The sequence below is a fragment of the Jaculus jaculus genome, chromosome 4, assembly GCF_020740685.1.
Source record: "Jaculus jaculus isolate mJacJac1 chromosome 4, mJacJac1.mat.Y.cur, whole genome shotgun sequence".
Classification (NCBI taxonomy): domain Eukaryota; kingdom Metazoa; phylum Chordata; class Mammalia; order Rodentia; family Dipodidae; genus Jaculus; species Jaculus jaculus.
In genome coordinates, this window is record NC_059105.1 from 39,223,548 (window position 1) to 39,239,896 (window position 16,349).

Below are 16,349 nucleotides of genomic sequence, written 5' to 3' on the forward strand. Positions count from 1 at the left end.
CAGGGCCTCTAGCCACTGCAAACAAACTCCAGAAGCATACACCACCTGTGCATCTGGCTTATGTGGGTACTGCAGAATCAAACCATGGTCCCTTAGGCTTCACAGGCAAATGGCCTTAACCACTAAGCCATCTTGCCAGCCCTGAAATTCTAGTTTTTAAAACTTTACCTATCAATTATATTTTTTTAAATTTAATTTTATTTTTATGAGAGAGATATAAAATGGGCGTGCCAGGGCCTCCAGCCATTGCAGTTGACTCCGGCTGCATGCATCACTTTGTATGTGTGTGCGACCTTATATACTTGGATCACCTTGTGCATCTGGCTTATGTGGGATCTGGAGAGTCAAATATGGGTCCTTAGGCATTGCAGGGAATCCTTTAACTGCTAAGCCATCTCTCCAGCCCAGATTTTTTAAACATATTTTTTTAAATTTATTTGTAAGCATAGAGGTACAGACAAACAGAGATTGAGAGTGAGTAAGTGTATAGGTACTCCAGGGCCTCTAGTAAATACAAATAAACTCCAGATGCATGGCCTACCTTGTGCATCTGGCTTATGTGCCTTAACTGCTGAGCCATCTCTCTCCAGCCCCAATTAGTTTTCTTTTTTCTTTTTTTTTTTTTTTTTTTTTTTGGTTTTTCGAGGTAGGGTCTCACTGTCTAGGCCAAGCTGACCTGGAATTCACTATGTAGTCTCAGGGTGGGCTTGAACTCACAGTGATCCACCTGTCTGTGCTTTCCAAGTGCTGGGATTAAAGGTGTGCACCATCACACCCATCTTCCCAATTAGATTTTAATCTAGGTCAACACAAATAAGTCCCAAAGAAAGAACGAGCCAGGTGTGGTGATGCATGCCTGTAATCTACCACTTGAAAGGTGGAGGCAGGAGGTCCTGGATCATCCTTCATTACATAGCAAGTTTGAGAACAGTTTGACATGATGCTCTGACTCAAGAAAAGGAGGATATATGTATATATATATGGGGGGGGGCAGGTTCTTACTTTAATTCAGGCTGACCTAGAATTCACTCTTACTTTCTTTTTTAACTTTTTTTCCCCCTTTGGTTTTTCAAGATAGGGTTTCATCTAGGTCATGCTGACCTGGAATTAACTATGTAGTCTCAGAATGGCCTTGAACTCACAGCGATCTTCCTACCTCTGCCTCCCAAGTGCTGAGATTAAAGGTGTGAGCCACCATTCTCGGTTTCTTTTAACTTTTTGTTGACAACCTCCATACATATAGACAACCTGGCCTTTTTGAGTAATATGTCCAGTGCTTATGTTAGGAAGGGAATGATGATCCTTTCCCTGCAAGAACCTCAACTTGTCTCAATAAGTATGAACCTAAGCCTTGCAAGTTTGTCCAACAGCTTTGCCAGTTCTTTCTTCTAGTATGTCAACCCACGATAGCTTAATTTGCTTTGTCTCCTGCTCTAGACCTGTAGTCAGCTACTTCAGTGGACTTGCTAGCTATTTGAATTCCCTTGTCTCTCTGCTTCATTGACTTTGCCAGTCTGTACATCCCAGGGTTTTATCCCTTCCTGTTCTGCTTCTGGGTTATCCTATAGACCAAGGGCATTACAGAAATCTTTTGTCTGACTGACTTCTGTAAATGATCATGAATTTAGTAAATCTGGGTGGTCTCATTCACTCTTTAGTTTTTGTTGCTCTTATATGAATGATTCATAACTATTATCTCCAACCCAGACTTTACTCAAGCAGCTGAATGTATATTGTAACTTTCTACCTGGATACCCTATTAATAATTCAACATATGGGCTGGGGAGATAGCTCAGTCAGTAAAGTGTTTGCCTTCCAAGCATGAGGACCTGAAATCAACCCACAGAAACAGAAACAATGTTAAATAGCCAGGTCATGCATTATGGTGCCCATTTTTAATCCCAGCACTTGGGAGACAGAGGTAGGAGCATTGCCGTGAGTTTGAGGCCACCCTGAGACTGCATAATGAATTTCAGGTCAGCCTGGGCTAGAGCAAAAACCCTACCTCGAAAAATCAAAATAGGCTGGGCATGGTGGCACACGCCTTTAATCCCAGCACTCGGGAAGCAGAGGTAGGAGGATTGCTGTGAGTTCAAGGCCACCCTGAGACTCCATAGTGAATTCCAGGTCAGCCTGGGCTAGAGTGAGACCCTACCTTGAAAAACAAAACAAAAAAAAAAAAAAAAGAAAAGAAAAGAAAAGAAAAATCAAAATAAATAAATAAGTCGCCAGGTTTAGTTTCCCAGTGCCCACGCAAAGCCGGATGCACAAAATGGTGCGTCCATCTGGAGTTTGTTTGCAGAGGCTGGTGGCCCTCACCTGCCTATTCTCTCTCTTTATCTGACTCTTTCCTCTCTCTCTCTCCCTGCTTGCAAACAAATAAATAAAACAAATAATTTAGTGTCCTTACTGGACATATTCTTCCTTGTCTCCCAGGCATCTGTCGCTTAAAAGATAATGGGAGGGCTGGAGAGATGGCTTAGTGGTTAAGTGCGTGCCTGTGAAGCCTAAGGACCCTGGTTTGAGGCTCGATTCCCCAGGGCCAATATAAGCCAAATACGCAAGGTAGCGCATGCACCTGGAGTTTGCTTGCAGTGGCTGGAGGCCCTGGCATGTTCCTTTTCTATCTGCCTCTTTCTCTCTCTGTCAATCTCAAATAAAAAAACAATAAAGTAAAATCAATTTTAAAAAAAGATCATGGGAGCGAGAAAGAAAGCTGTGAAAGAAGAAACCATAAGCTTTCCCACAGACAATAAAATAGTGCCATAATCTGGTATAAATTGGGAATTGCTCATTTTGTTACTGAGACATCTCAGTTCTTTCTGTATTAGTATTTATTATTCATTATACTTGATATACTCTTACAGTGTAGCCCTGGATGACCTGGTACTTTGTGGAGATCCTCCTGTCTTTGTCTCTCAAGTCCTGAGATTACAGGTGTGTGCTACCATGCACAGCTTCTATTTTCATTTGTTTTTGTTTTTGGTGGGTATATGTATGTATTGGCATATATGTATCTATGTCTAGCCATATGTGTGTGGGTGCATGCCCACATGTGTGCAAGTGCATGTAGAGGCTAGAGGTTGACGTTGTGTGTCACCTCCATCACTCTCCACTTGAATGACTGAGGCAGGGTGTTGTAGTCAGTTCCATGTGGCTGGGATGACATTCCAAACAGACACAGTTTATTGGAAGAAAGGATTTATTTCAAGCTTACAGATCAGGGGGGGGAAGTTCCATAATGGCAAAAGAGGCTGACCGCCTTTCACAGTTGCAAGCAGAGAGAGCTACAACTCAACAGCCAGCACCACAAGTAAGCAAGCAGAGCCCCGGAGTTCAGGCTGGTCTCTGTGCCTTTTGGCTGGAATTTAGATCCACGCCCAGCGTCACTTTCAGCTGTCTGACTGGAGATCCAAGTTACAAGCTTTAATAAAACACTGAGTCTATTGGGGGACATACATTCAAACTACCACACAGGGTCTCTCACCTGAACCTAAATCTCACCAATTTGGTTGGTCTGGCTAACCGTCTTGCCCCTAAGTTCCTGACTCTGCCTCCTGTTGGGATTACAGCATGGATCACCACACCCACCTGGCATTTATTTGGTTGCTGGAGGTCCAAACCCTGGTCCTTATACTTGCATGGCAAGGGCTTTATCCACTGAGCTGGTTTTATTTTGTTTTTGTTTGTTTGTTTGTTTGTTATTTTTTGTCTTTTGAAAAATATTTTATTTTTATTTATTTGAGAGAGAGAAAAAGAAGCAGATAGAGAGAATGGGTATGCCAGGGCCTCTAGCCACTGCAGAGGTGTTCTAGATTGCATGTGCCACCATGTGCATCTGGTTTACATGAGTGCTGGGGAATTGAATCTGGGATCCTTAGGCTTCACACCACTAAGTCCTCTTTCCAGCCCCCACTGAGCTGTTAAAATTTTCTATTATAGTAATGCTTTTCTTTCTATAATCTTTTTAAAAAATATTTTTATTTATTTGTGAGGTGGTTTGTGGGGAGAATATGGGTGTGCCAGGGCATCCAGCCACTACTAGTGAACTCCAGGATACATGCACCACCATGTGCATCTGGCTTACGTGGGAATCTAACCTGGGTCCTTTGGCTTGGCAGGCAAGCACCTTAACCACTAAGCCCTCAGTCTATAATCTTTATAAATTAAAGATATTGTAGACAGCCGTGGTGGTGCATGCCTTTAATTCCAGCACTCGGGAGGGAGGCAGAGGGAGGGAAATTGCCCTGAGTTTTAGGCCACCCTGAGACTATGTAGTAAATCCAATTCAGCCTGGGCTAGAGCAAGACCCTACTCAAAGAAACAACAACAACAAAAAAAAAGGACTGGAGAGATGGCTTGGCAGTTTTAGCAGTTAAGCCACTTGTCTGCAAAGCCAAAGGACCCAGGTTCATTTCCCCAGGACCCACATAAGCCAGATGTACAGAGTTCATTTTCAGTGGTTAGAGGCCCAGGTGAGCCTATTCTTTCTCTCTCTCTTTCTTTCTCCCCCTCTTTCTCTCTCAAGTAAATAAACAAAAACTTTTTTTTTTTAATTTTTTTTTTGTTCATTTTTTATTTATTTATTTGAGAGCGACAGACATAGAGAGAAAGACAGATAGAGGGAGAGAGAGAGAATGGGCGCGCCAGGGCCAAAAACTTTTTTTAAAAAGATATTGTACTTGATAAAATTCACAAGAACTTTTAAACATTAATTTCATAAATATAATCTTTCTTAACAGCCTTGGATTCAACATTGTACTTTATGGTTTGGGTTCTAAGAGAGATTTACTAGAAAGGTTTCGAACTGCTATGCTCCAAGATTCTGTTCACGTTGTCATCAATGGCTTCTTTCCTGGAATCAACGTGAAATCAGTAAGTTTCAAAAATCTTAAGAGGGATTGGGGTGATAGCTCAGTGGTTAGAGGTGCTTTCTTGCGAAGTCTTCCTGCCTAGGTTCAATTTTACAGCCACCCAATAAAAGCCGGATGAGCATTCGTTTGTGGGGGCGAGAGACCCTGGTATGCCCATACACATATATGCAAATAAATAAAACTTTTTAAATGTTAGAAGAAATAAAGCCAGCCATGGTGACACATGCCTTTAATCCTAGCACTAGGGAGGCTAAAGTAGGATGATCACTGTGAGTTTAGGCTAGGCTTGGGCTACAGGGTAAGTTTTAGGTCAGCCTGGGCTAGTGTGAGACTCTAACACAAAAAAATAGAAAAAATAGGGTGGGGGGTGGTACATTACAATCTTTAGTAAGACATAGTACTACCACGTAAGTGAGGATGCTATATCTATTTGAACATTAAATGTAAACAGATTTGCAGCCTGAGCCAGAGTGAGACCCTGCCTCGAAAAAACCAAAAAAAAAAAAAAAAAAAAGTAAACAGATTTGTTTTAGCCTTCAAATTAGGTTGCATCCTTTACACTTAATGTCCCAAAAGCAGCAGTATGCTCACTAATGTGTTTGGATTTTGGGGAATCTTGCTTTGAAATTTCATCTTCAAATTTACTTTGAAGCTAGTATGTAGTAAACATTAGAAAAATACTAGGTTTGTTTACTACACTAAATTATCAGTGGAACTTCTAAATTTAACTTTTTATAACTTTATTACACTCAAAATATTTCTGTTTATTTGAGAGAGAGAGAGAAAGAGGCAGAGAGAATGGTCATGCCAGGGCCTCCAGCCACTGCAAACAAACTCCAGATGCATGTGCCACCTTGTGCATTTGGCTTATGTGGGTCCTGGGGAATCAGACCTGGGTTCTTAGGCTTCCCAGGCAAGCACCTTAACTGCTAAGCCACTCTCCAGCCTTTTATTATACTTTCTATTAACACTGTAATTAATATAGTTTTATAGTATACATTTATCATGGGTCACTTTTACTTCAAATTATATAAGGTTCTTGGATATTAGGTATTAACCAATATATATTCCTTTTTTAGTGTCCTGTGTGTTTCTATCTTGCTTCTTTTGATAAATTCATCATTTTCTACTATTTCTTTTTGTTGTTGTTGTTGTTGTTTTTGTTTTTTTTCGAGGTAGGGTCTCACTCTGGTCCAGGCTGACCTGGAATTAACTCTGTAGTCTCAGGGTGGCCTTGAACTCACGGCGATCCTCCTACCTCTGCCTCCTGAGTGCTGGGATTAAAGGCGTGTGCCACCACGCCCGGCATTTTTCTACTATTTCTTATAGGTTGAGTTTCAGGTTCTTTTCTTTGGTTGCTTGCCTGTTTTGCTGGTGTGGTATATGCACGTGTATGTGCCCTTGCTGTACCCTATGCACTGACCAGCAGCAGGACCCACTCTGTGCTCTTCCTTTTATTTCCTATTTGAGCTGGCATCTCCTACTGATCTCCGAGCTTGGGGTTGTTATCCCCAAGCTCCAGAGATTCCTGGGTCTCTCTTCTCCTGTGGGACTGGGGTTACAGATGTATGTGGCCATGTCCAGCTGTTTATGTGGGCTCTTAGATTCAAACCCAGGTGGTGTGGGGCCCTTGCAGATCCTCATACTTATACAGGAAGTGTACTTAACTGTGAACCAACTGTAGCCCTTTTTAGTTTTTTAGTTTTGTTTTTGTTTTAGGGGGTTATTTTGCTCCCCTCTTACCTTTTTTTTTTTTTTTTTTGAGGTAGGGTCTCACTCTACTAGCCCAGGCTGACGTGGAATTCACTATGTAGTCTCAGGATAGCCTCAACTCTCAGCGAGCCTCCTACCTCTGCTTCTCAAGTGCTGGATAAAAGGCATGCACCATCACGCCCAGTTCCCTCTTACCATTTTTATATTTTGTTCCTTTTTTATTATTCACAACTTATCCAAAAAATGAATTAGGAGGCTATAAAGATGACTCAGTGGTGAAAAGTGCTTGCTTGCAATTCTCAAGGTGTCTAACTTCAGGTTCAATTCTCAAGGTGTCTAACCTGTATATAAATGGCCAGAGGCAGAAAGTGATACAAACATCACAAACATCTGGTGTTAGTTGTCAGTGGCAAGAGGCCCTTGTGTGCCTGGGTGGATGATTGATAGATGGATGGATGGATGGACGACGGATGGACAGACGTGTATAAGTATTGAAAAAATGTGGTAGTTATACTAAAGTACTCAGTGGGATTTTTAACTTTATGGGAAAGGGATTGCTATGCAAAATGTGTTTATCCTGTAACAGAATAAGTTGTAATTCATATAGTACCTCTTGCACTTTTATGATGTAGATCCTGAATTCTATAACTGAAGAAGTTCTCAATCATACCGGTACTTTCCGAAGTGTACTGGATCAGCTAGACTGGATAATGAACAAATTTAAAGAAGGTAACTTGAAGTAGATCATCTGTAGCTTTAGGGTGAAGTTATATAGATTTCCCCATATATATGTAATTATATACAGAAGAACATTATTTTAATATGAATTACTTATACTGGTGCCAATTTGGATTTCTTTAAGCCAGTTCTTGTTTTTATGAATTCTGTGAATTTCACTTAACTGAAAGGAGTTACTACCATTTTTAACTCTGTATGGCCTTTTATTTCAGAGTTTATTTTATTTTATTTTGGTTTTTTGAGGTAGGGTCTCACTCTGTCCCAGGCTTATTTGGAACTCACTCAGTAATCCCAGACTGGCCTCAAACTCACAGCAATCCTACCTCTGCCTCCCAAATGCCAGAATTAAAGGCATGCACCACCATACCTGGCTCCGTTCTTATTTCTTTATTGAATTACTGTATTGAGATATTTTTATATACTCTAGAATCTGTATATCTAAGATCTATATAGAATGAGAAAAAAGTACTTTTATTATTTGACTGTGAAGGTTTTGGTTGTATGAGGATATCAGAAAATTAGGCATAAGTTTATTCAGGATTAAGCAATTATAGCAACTCATTCAGTCAGTCATTCCTTAAGAATTAAAAGGAAAGGGCTGGAGAAATGGCTTAGTGGTTAAGTTAATTGCCTGCAAGGCGAAAGGACACAGGTTCAGTTCCCTAGGACTCACGTGAGCCAGATGCACAAGAGGGGGCACATGCATCTAGAGTTCGTTTTCAGTGGCTGGAGGCCCTGGCATGCCCATTCTCTCTCTCCCTCTCTCAAATAAATAAATAAATAAAATATTTAAGCTGGGCATGGTGGCACACACCTTTAATCCCAGCACTTGGGAGGCAGAGGTAGGAGGATCACAGTGAGTTCGAGGGTACCCTGAGACTACGTAGTAAATTCCCTCCCCAAAAAAGAATTAAAAGGAATAATTTGTAATGCAGATTTAATAGCTAATTTGTATAGAGTCACAATAATCTTAGCTCCTTTTCCCATAGCATTTGGATTTACCTTGTTAGTGATCTAGTGTATTCTCTTTTTTTGCATGCATATACTTGTGTGGTGTGTATGTGTTTGTTTTTGTATGTGGGTGGCTATGTGTACATGCGCAGATGTGTGCACATGTGTTTGTTAGGTAAGGGTTGGAGTCAAGTATCCTTCCTTTATTGCTCTCCACCCTACTAATAGAGGCAGTAAACACAGTGCTCACTGTTTTGACTAAACTAGCTAGCCAGCTTGCCCTGAGTATCCTGTCTTTGTCTCCCAAGTGCTGGGATTACAGGTGGGCCACTCAGCATTTGCATGGGCATTGGGAGCCAAATTCCAGTTCTCAGGCTTGTGTGGCAAGTGCTTTACTGACTGAGCCATGCCCCAACCCAATATTCTACTGTATTCTAGGTTTTCTTTTTTGTTTCTTAGCTAAAGCATTTTCTGTCCCAGATTACTTCACCCGTTTTATCTATGCTTCTTATAAACATAGAAAATATATGTTCTTATGTCAGCTGCATATACTTAAAAACAAGCACTGATAGCTCTTACTGGTAATCCCAGCACTTAGGAGACTTAAACAAGAGGCTTGCCCTGAGTTTGATGCTAACCTGGGCTGCAGAGTGCGACCCTGTCTCAAGACACTAAAAAAAGTGCTGGGGAGATGGTTCAGGTAGTTAAGTGTCTGCTGGATGTCCTGAATTTGGATCTCCAACACCCACTTAAAAACGTAGTACAGTGGTGAGTACTTATAATCTTCAGGCCTTGAAAAAGAGACAGAAAAGGAGCCGGGCGTGGTGGCGCACGCCTTTAATCCCAGCACTCAGGAGGCAGAGGTAGGAGGATCGCCGAGAGTTTGAGGCCACCCTGAGACTACATAGTGAATTCCAGGTCAGCCTGAGCCAGAGTGAGACCCTACCTCGAAAAACCAAAAAAAAAAAAAAAAAAAAGAGAGAGAGAGACAGAAAAAACCCTCAGGCTTGTTGGCTAGCTACTCTATCTGAATCAGTGAGCTTCAAGCCAATAAAAGAACCTGTTTCAAAAAACAAGGCACTTGGGAGGCTGAGGTAGAAGGATTTACATGAGTTCGAAGCCAGCCTGGGCTAGACCTTGCCTTAAAATAGTAATAATTGGGCTGGAGAAATGGCTTAGCAGTTAAGCACTTGCCTGTGAAGCCTAAGGACCCCGGTTCAAGGCTTGATTCCCCAGAACCCATGTTAGCCAATGTACAAGGGGGCGCACGCGTCTGGAGTTCGTTTGCAGTGGCTGGAAGCCCTGGCATGCCCACTCTGCTCTCTCTCTGCCTCTTTCTCTGTCTGTCGCTCTCAAATAAATACACAAATAAAAATTTAAAAATAAATAAAAAAAATAATAATGATGTAGAGTAATTAAGAAAGACACCTAACATGGACCTTTGACCTCTGTACTCACACATGTGCTTACATACACATACATATATACATACATGCACACCACATGTGTACACATTTCTCAGACTTTTTTGTTGTTCATTTTTATTTATGTATTTGAGAGCAACAGGCAGAAAGAGAAAGAGAGAGAGATTGGGCACACCAGGGCCTCCAGCCCTTACATGGGTCCTGGGGAATTGAGCCTCAAACTGGGGTCCTTAGGTTTCACAGGTAAGCACTTAACTGCTAAACCATCTCTCCAGCCCACATTTCAGAATTTTAAAAGCAAAAGAAAACACAAGTACAGTCAAGTTTAGCTGTTCACAATTTTATTCATTTACTTATTTTATTTTTTGGATTTTTAAGGTAGGGTTTCACTCTGGCCCAGACTGACCTGGAATTAACTTTGTAGTCTCAGGGTGGCCTTGAACTCACAGCATTTCTCCTACCTCTGCCTCCTGAGTGAGTGCTGGGATTAAAGGTGTGCGCCACCATATCGGGCTGTTCAATTTTTGTTCAATTGGAACTGATTCTAGGACTTCCATGATTACTGAAATATGTAAATTTTTTGTTGTTGTTTTGTTTTGCAAGGTAGGGTCTCACTCTAGCCCAGGCTGACCTGGGATTCACTATATAGTCTTAGGGTGGCCTCAAATTCATGGTGATCCTCCTACTTCTGCCTCCCGAGTGCTGGGATTAAAGGTGTGCACCACCACGCCTGGCTGAAATCTGTAAATGCTTAAGTTACTTACATAAAATGGTATATTTTCAAATAACCTCTTGTGTACTTTAAGTCATCCTGAAATTAATTGTAATAACTAATATAGTATATATGCTATAGTGGTCATACTGAATGCAAATATTGCCAAGAAAAAAGTTTGTAGATGTTCAGTAAAGATACAATTTGTTTGTTTGTTTTCAGATATTTATTTGCTTTGGGTATGGAGGCTGGGTGCATGCCACTGCATTCATGTAGAGGGCAAATGACGACCTCAGAATGTTGGTCTTCTTCCACTTTGTTTGTGACTGAGTCTGTCTTGTTATTTTGCCATTGGGAAGGCCAAACTATCTGGCTTGCAAGTTTCATAATTCTTCTAACTCCCGTTGCTATGGACATGTTAGGATTATGGATGTGTGTGCTACTTTTGTGTCCAACTTTATGTGGGTGCTGGGGATCCAAGCTCCAGTCACCAGGCCTGTATCCATAAGCCATCTTCCTAGCCCCCTCAAATATCTTAATTTATGGCAGTTGTTATTTGCATTCTACCTATTTTGATACATATTTTAATGTCAAGGCCTTGTATGTGGAAGGAAGTCTACAATAATTATTCAAAATAACAATTGAATTCCCTTTCCTTTCAGATTCCTCTTTACAACTCTTCCTCCTTATCCACAATTTGGATAGCCAAATGTTGAGAGGAGACAATAGTCAGCAAATTCTTGGACAGTTGTCATCTTTGCATAACGTGTACCTTATAGCATCTATTGATCACCTCAATGCTCCTCTTAGTAAGTTAAATATTACTGTTCTTCTTTCTTGAGAAATCAGTTTTGTTTTTAATTTTTCTTTTTTGAGTTAGGGTTTCACTCTAGGTCAGGCTGACCTGGAATTCCCTATGTAGTCTCAGGGTGGCCTTGAACTCACTGCGATCCTCCTACCTCTGCCTCCCAAGTGCTGCATGTGCTACCACGCATGGCAAGAGATCAGATTTATAAAAAGATTATTTAGGGCTGGAAAGATGACTTAACAGTTAAGGTACTTGCCTGTATAACCTAATGACCCAGGTTTAATTCCCTAGTACCCACATAAAGCCAGATGCACAGTGACTCATCCACCTGGAGTCCTTTTGCACAGCTAGAAGCTTTGGCATACCCATTCTTCCTCCCCCCCCCCACCCCTCCTTGCAAATAATATTTTTTTAAGTAGGCTTTTTTAATTTTGTTTTTTGAGCTAGGGGCTTGATCTAGCCCAGGCTGAGCTGGAATTCACATTGTAGTTTCATGGTGGCCTCTAACTCATGGCAGTTCTAACCTTTGTCTCCTGAGTGCTGAGATTAAAGGAGTGTGCCACCATATCCAGCACATTATTTGTTTATTTATTTATTTATTTTGGGTTTTTTCAAGGTAGGGTCTCACTCTAGCCCCAGCCTGACCTCAAACTCATGGTGATTCTCCTTCCTCAGCTTCCAGAGTGCTAGGATTAAAGGCTTATACCACCACACCCAGCTTGATTTTATTTTTCATTTTTTTATTTTTCAGGGTACTTTTAGTTTGCCATAAAGACACAGGTGCCAAAAAGGTCTGCTTAATTGCAATTCAAACATATTCTTTTTTTTTATATATTTTTTTAATTTTATGTACTAGAAAGGGAGAGAAAGAATGGGTGTGTCAGGGCCTCCAGCAACTACAAATGAACTCTAGATGCATGCGCCATCTTGTGTGTGTATCTGGCTTACATGGGTACTGGGGGATTGAACCTGGGTCCTGAGTACCTTAACTGCTCAGCCTTCAAAATCATTCTTGCCAGGCTTGGTGGCATACACCTTTAATCCCAACACTTCAAAAACTAAAACAAAAATTATTGAAAATAAAGAGTCATATAAAGTTAAATAAGGAAGATACCCATTATTTTAGTTACTTTTTTTGTTTGTTTGTTTGTTTTTTGAGGTAGGGTCTCACTCTAGCCCAGGCTGACCTGGAATTCACTATGTAGTCTCAGGGTGGCCTTGAGCTCACGGTGATCCTTCTACTTCTGCCTCCTGAGTGCTTGGATTAAAGGCATGCGCCACCACACCTAGCCCTCTCTCTTTTTTTTTTTTTTTTAAACATTTCATTACTTTCTTTATTTACTTATGAGAGAGAGAGAGAGAATAGGCATGCCAGGGCCTCTAGCCACTGCAAATGAACTTCAGACGTATATGCCACCTTGTGCATCTGGCTTACATGGGTACTGGGGAATCGAACCTGGATCGTTCACCTCTCAGGCAAGTGCCTTAGTCACTAAGCCCTATCTCTGGCCCTTGGACACTATTTTTCAGTGACCATCTCTTATCATATTTGATTTGAGCTCAAAAGAGTGCCCAGTTTTTTTGGTTGATGCTGTTGAGTGTGACTCAGAGTGGAGTCACTGATGGAGACCCTGGAGAACTTGCTACAAACTCTAGTAGGTAGAGGCAGTCAGGTGTGTGTGTGTGTGTGTGTGTGTGTGTGTGTATGTCTCTCAAACAGAGAGGGAGGAACGTATGGTCCCTGTTACACATAGCAATGGTATGGATGGAATGGGCAGTCTTTAAAGAATGCTGAAGAGCTCCTAGCAGTATTTAAAACACATCGGTTTTTTTTTTTTTTTTTTTATTGTTGAGGCAGGGTCTCACTGTAGCTCAGGTTTACCTGGAATTCATATGTAGTCTCAGGGTAGCCTCAAACTCACAGTGATCCTCCTACCTCTGCCTCCCGAGTGCTGGGATTAAAGGCGTGCGCCACCACACCCAGCTACTTTCTATCTTTTAAATTTTATTTCACAAATTTAATTCAGAAGTTTGTGATAACTCTACAGAGTAGAAGGTTAAATTTTATTTATTTATTTATTTGTTTGTTTGTTTATTTATTTATTTATTTTGGTTTGGTTTTTTGAGGTAGGGTCTCACTGTAGCCCAGGCTGACCTGGAATTCACTATGTAGTCTCAAAGTGGCCTTGAACTTAGGGCAGTGCTCCTACCTCTGCCTCCTGAGTGCTGGGATTAAAGGCATACACTACCACTCCCAGCTTGTTTTATTTTTTTTTTATGAGAGAGAGAAAGAATTGGCGTGCCAGGGCTTCCAGCCACTACAGTCAAACTCTAGACACATGTGTCATCTCATGTGTCTGGCTTATGCGGGATCTGGAGAGTCAAACATGGGTCTTTAGGCTTTGCAGGCAAGCACCTTAAGCCATCTCTCCAGTTCTACTTACTTATTTTTTTAAATATTTTATTTATTTTGTCTATTTATTTAAGAGAGAGAAAGGGGGCCAGATAGAGAATGATACACCAGGGCCTCTAGTCACTGCAACCAAACTCCAGAATCATAGCACCACATTGTACATGTATTTTATGTGTGTACTGGGGAGTTGATCCTGGGTCCATAGGTTTCACAGGCAAGTGCCTTAACCACTAAGCCATCTCTCCAGCCCTATTTTTTAAAATTAATTAATTAATCTGGTTTTTGTGAGATAGGGTCTCACTGTAGCCCAGGCTGGCCTACAATTCCCAGCAATCTTCTTACCTCTGCCTCTGTAGTGCTGGAATTAAAGGTGTGAGGCACCACACTTGACTTAAATTTTTAATTTTTAAAAAATGCCTTGATGAAAGGGTAGAGAAAGGAAGGGAGGAGGATACTTAATAGGTTGATATTGTATATATGTAATTACAATGATTGTAATGGGGAGGTGATATGATGGAGAATGGAATCTCAAATGGGAAAGTGTGGGGGTGGGGAGGGAAGGTATTACCATGGGATATATTTTATAATCTTGGAAAATGTTAATAAAAATTTTTTTAAAAAATGCCTTGATGATACTGAGTTTTTTTTTTTTTTTTTTAGGGTTTTTTTTTTTTTTTTTTTAGTTTTTCATAGTAGGATTTCACTCTAGTCCAGGCTGACCTGGAATTCACTATGTAGTCTTAGGGTAGCCTGGAACTCATGGTGATCCTTCTACCTCTGCCTTCTAAGTGCTGGCGTGTGTCACCACGCCCACCTTCTGATACTGAGATTTTTTTTTAAATATAGTTTATCTATTTATTTGAAAGCAGAGAGAGAGACAGATATATGAAATGGGTGCACTAGGGTCTGTAGCTGCTGCAAACTCCAGAGGCCATGTGCCATTTTGTGCATCTAGCTTTATGTGGGAACTGGCGAATCAAATGTAGGCCATCAGGCATTGCAAGCAGGTGTCTAACCACTGGGAAATCTCTCCAGCCCTTAATATATTTAATTTGTATTCAAAATTCAGGTGTTCTACAGGTGAGGTTGCTTGCACCTGTAATCCTAGAATTTGAGAGGCTGAGATAGGAAGATCACAAATTTTAGGCCAGCCTATGATACATACTGAGTTCTAATGAGTTTCATGCCAGCCTAGGCTACATAAGACCCAGTCTCAAACAACAAAATAAAGCAAGCAATGCAGATGTTGATTGACAATGAAAGCAGATTGTGAGGTATACATTTAGATGAAGAATTTACAAAAGTGAGAAATTTTTAAGGTTTTATTTTTATTTATTTATTTTTGGTTTTTCAAGGTAGGGGCTCACTCTAGCCCACACTGACCTGGAATTCACGCTGTGTTCTCAGGGTGGCCTCGAACTCATAGCATTCCTCATACCTCTGCCTTCTGAGTGCTGGGATTAAAGGTGTGCGCTACCAAAGTGTGTGTGTGTGTATGTGTGGTTATTTGCAAGCAGAGAGAAAGAGAAAGAGAATATGAATGGGCAATGCCAGCGCCTCTAACTACTGCAAATGAAATCCAGACCCATATGCCACTTCGTACATCTTGCTTTACATGGGTACTGGAGAATCAAACCCATACCAGTAGGCTGTTTGTTTGTTTGTTTGTTTGTTTGTTTGTTTGTTTGAGATAGGGTCTCACTATAGCTCAGGCTGACCTGGATTTCACTATGTGGTCTCAGGGTGGCCTTGAAATCATAGTGATACTCCTACCTCTGCCTCCCAAATGCTGGGATTAAAGGCATGCGCCACCACACCCAGCTCCAGTAGGCTTTTCAGCCAACTGCCTTTAATGCTGAACCATTTCCCTATTCCAATTTTTTTTTTTTTAATACAGTGGTGAGGATAAATGAAGTGTCTTGTATACTCTATGAGACTGGCACTCTGTCCACTATGCTAACAAGGCACCTTTAAATTTTTTTTCTGTTTGTTTCCTGGAATACTTTCTCATTTCTTCCCCAAAGTGAAATCTAGTAACATGACAGTATGAAAATAATTAGTAATTATTTTCCTTGATTATGTTCTGTAGTGTGGGATCATGCAAAGCAGAGTCTTTATAATTGGCTCTGGTATGAAACTACTACATATAATCCTTATACTGAAGAAACCTCCTACGAGAATTCTCTCCTGGTTAAACAGTCTGGATCTTTGCCACTTAGTTCTCTGATTCATGTCATACGAAGCCTTACTCCTAATGCAAGGTAAGAACCAGAAAGACATTGCTTATATTTTCTTTTCTTTGTGTGAGAGATGTATGCATGTGTGTGCAGAAGCCAGAGAATGACATTGGCTATCCCCCCTTTTTGTTCTTCCATCTTATTTCCTTGAGATATGCGCTCTCACTGAACCTGGAGCTGACTGGCTGACCAGCAAGCCCCAGTGATCCTCCTGTCTTTGCCACATTCAACACTGGGATTTTAGGTATAGGCATGTGTGGCCATGCCCAGCTTTTTATGTTGGTGCTGGTAGTAAAGTTCAGGTCCTCAACCTTACACAGGAAGTGCTTTTTCCCACTGAGCCATCGCCCCATCCTTTCTTCTTCTTCTTTTTTTTTTTTTTCTTTTAAGGTAGGGTCTCATTCTAGCCTAGGTCACTGTGTAATCCCAGGCTGGTGTTGAACTCACAGCAATCCTCCTATCTCTGCCTCTCCAGTGCT

The 16,349-nt window shown here is 41.1% G+C and overlaps 1 protein-coding gene across 4 annotated transcripts in view; it reads left to right on the top strand.

The window, feature by feature from the left end:
• Window positions 1-16,349, top strand: part of Orc2 (origin recognition complex subunit 2) — a 56,672-nt gene that overhangs the window by 36,106 nt on the left and 4,217 nt on the right. For 3 of the 4 annotated variants that reach the window (XM_045148264.1, XM_045148265.1, XM_004653583.3), the window contains 4 exons: window positions 4,743-4,875; window positions 7,220-7,316; window positions 11,075-11,221; window positions 15,723-15,894. In XM_045148264.1, the coding sequence (XP_045004199.1) occupies window positions 4,743-4,875; window positions 7,220-7,316; window positions 11,075-11,221; window positions 15,723-15,894 (549 nt within the window). The remainder of the gene's footprint in view (window positions 1-4,742; window positions 4,876-7,219; window positions 7,317-11,074; window positions 11,222-15,722; window positions 15,895-16,349) is intronic. The other variant, XM_045148266.1, reaches the window with a different exon arrangement.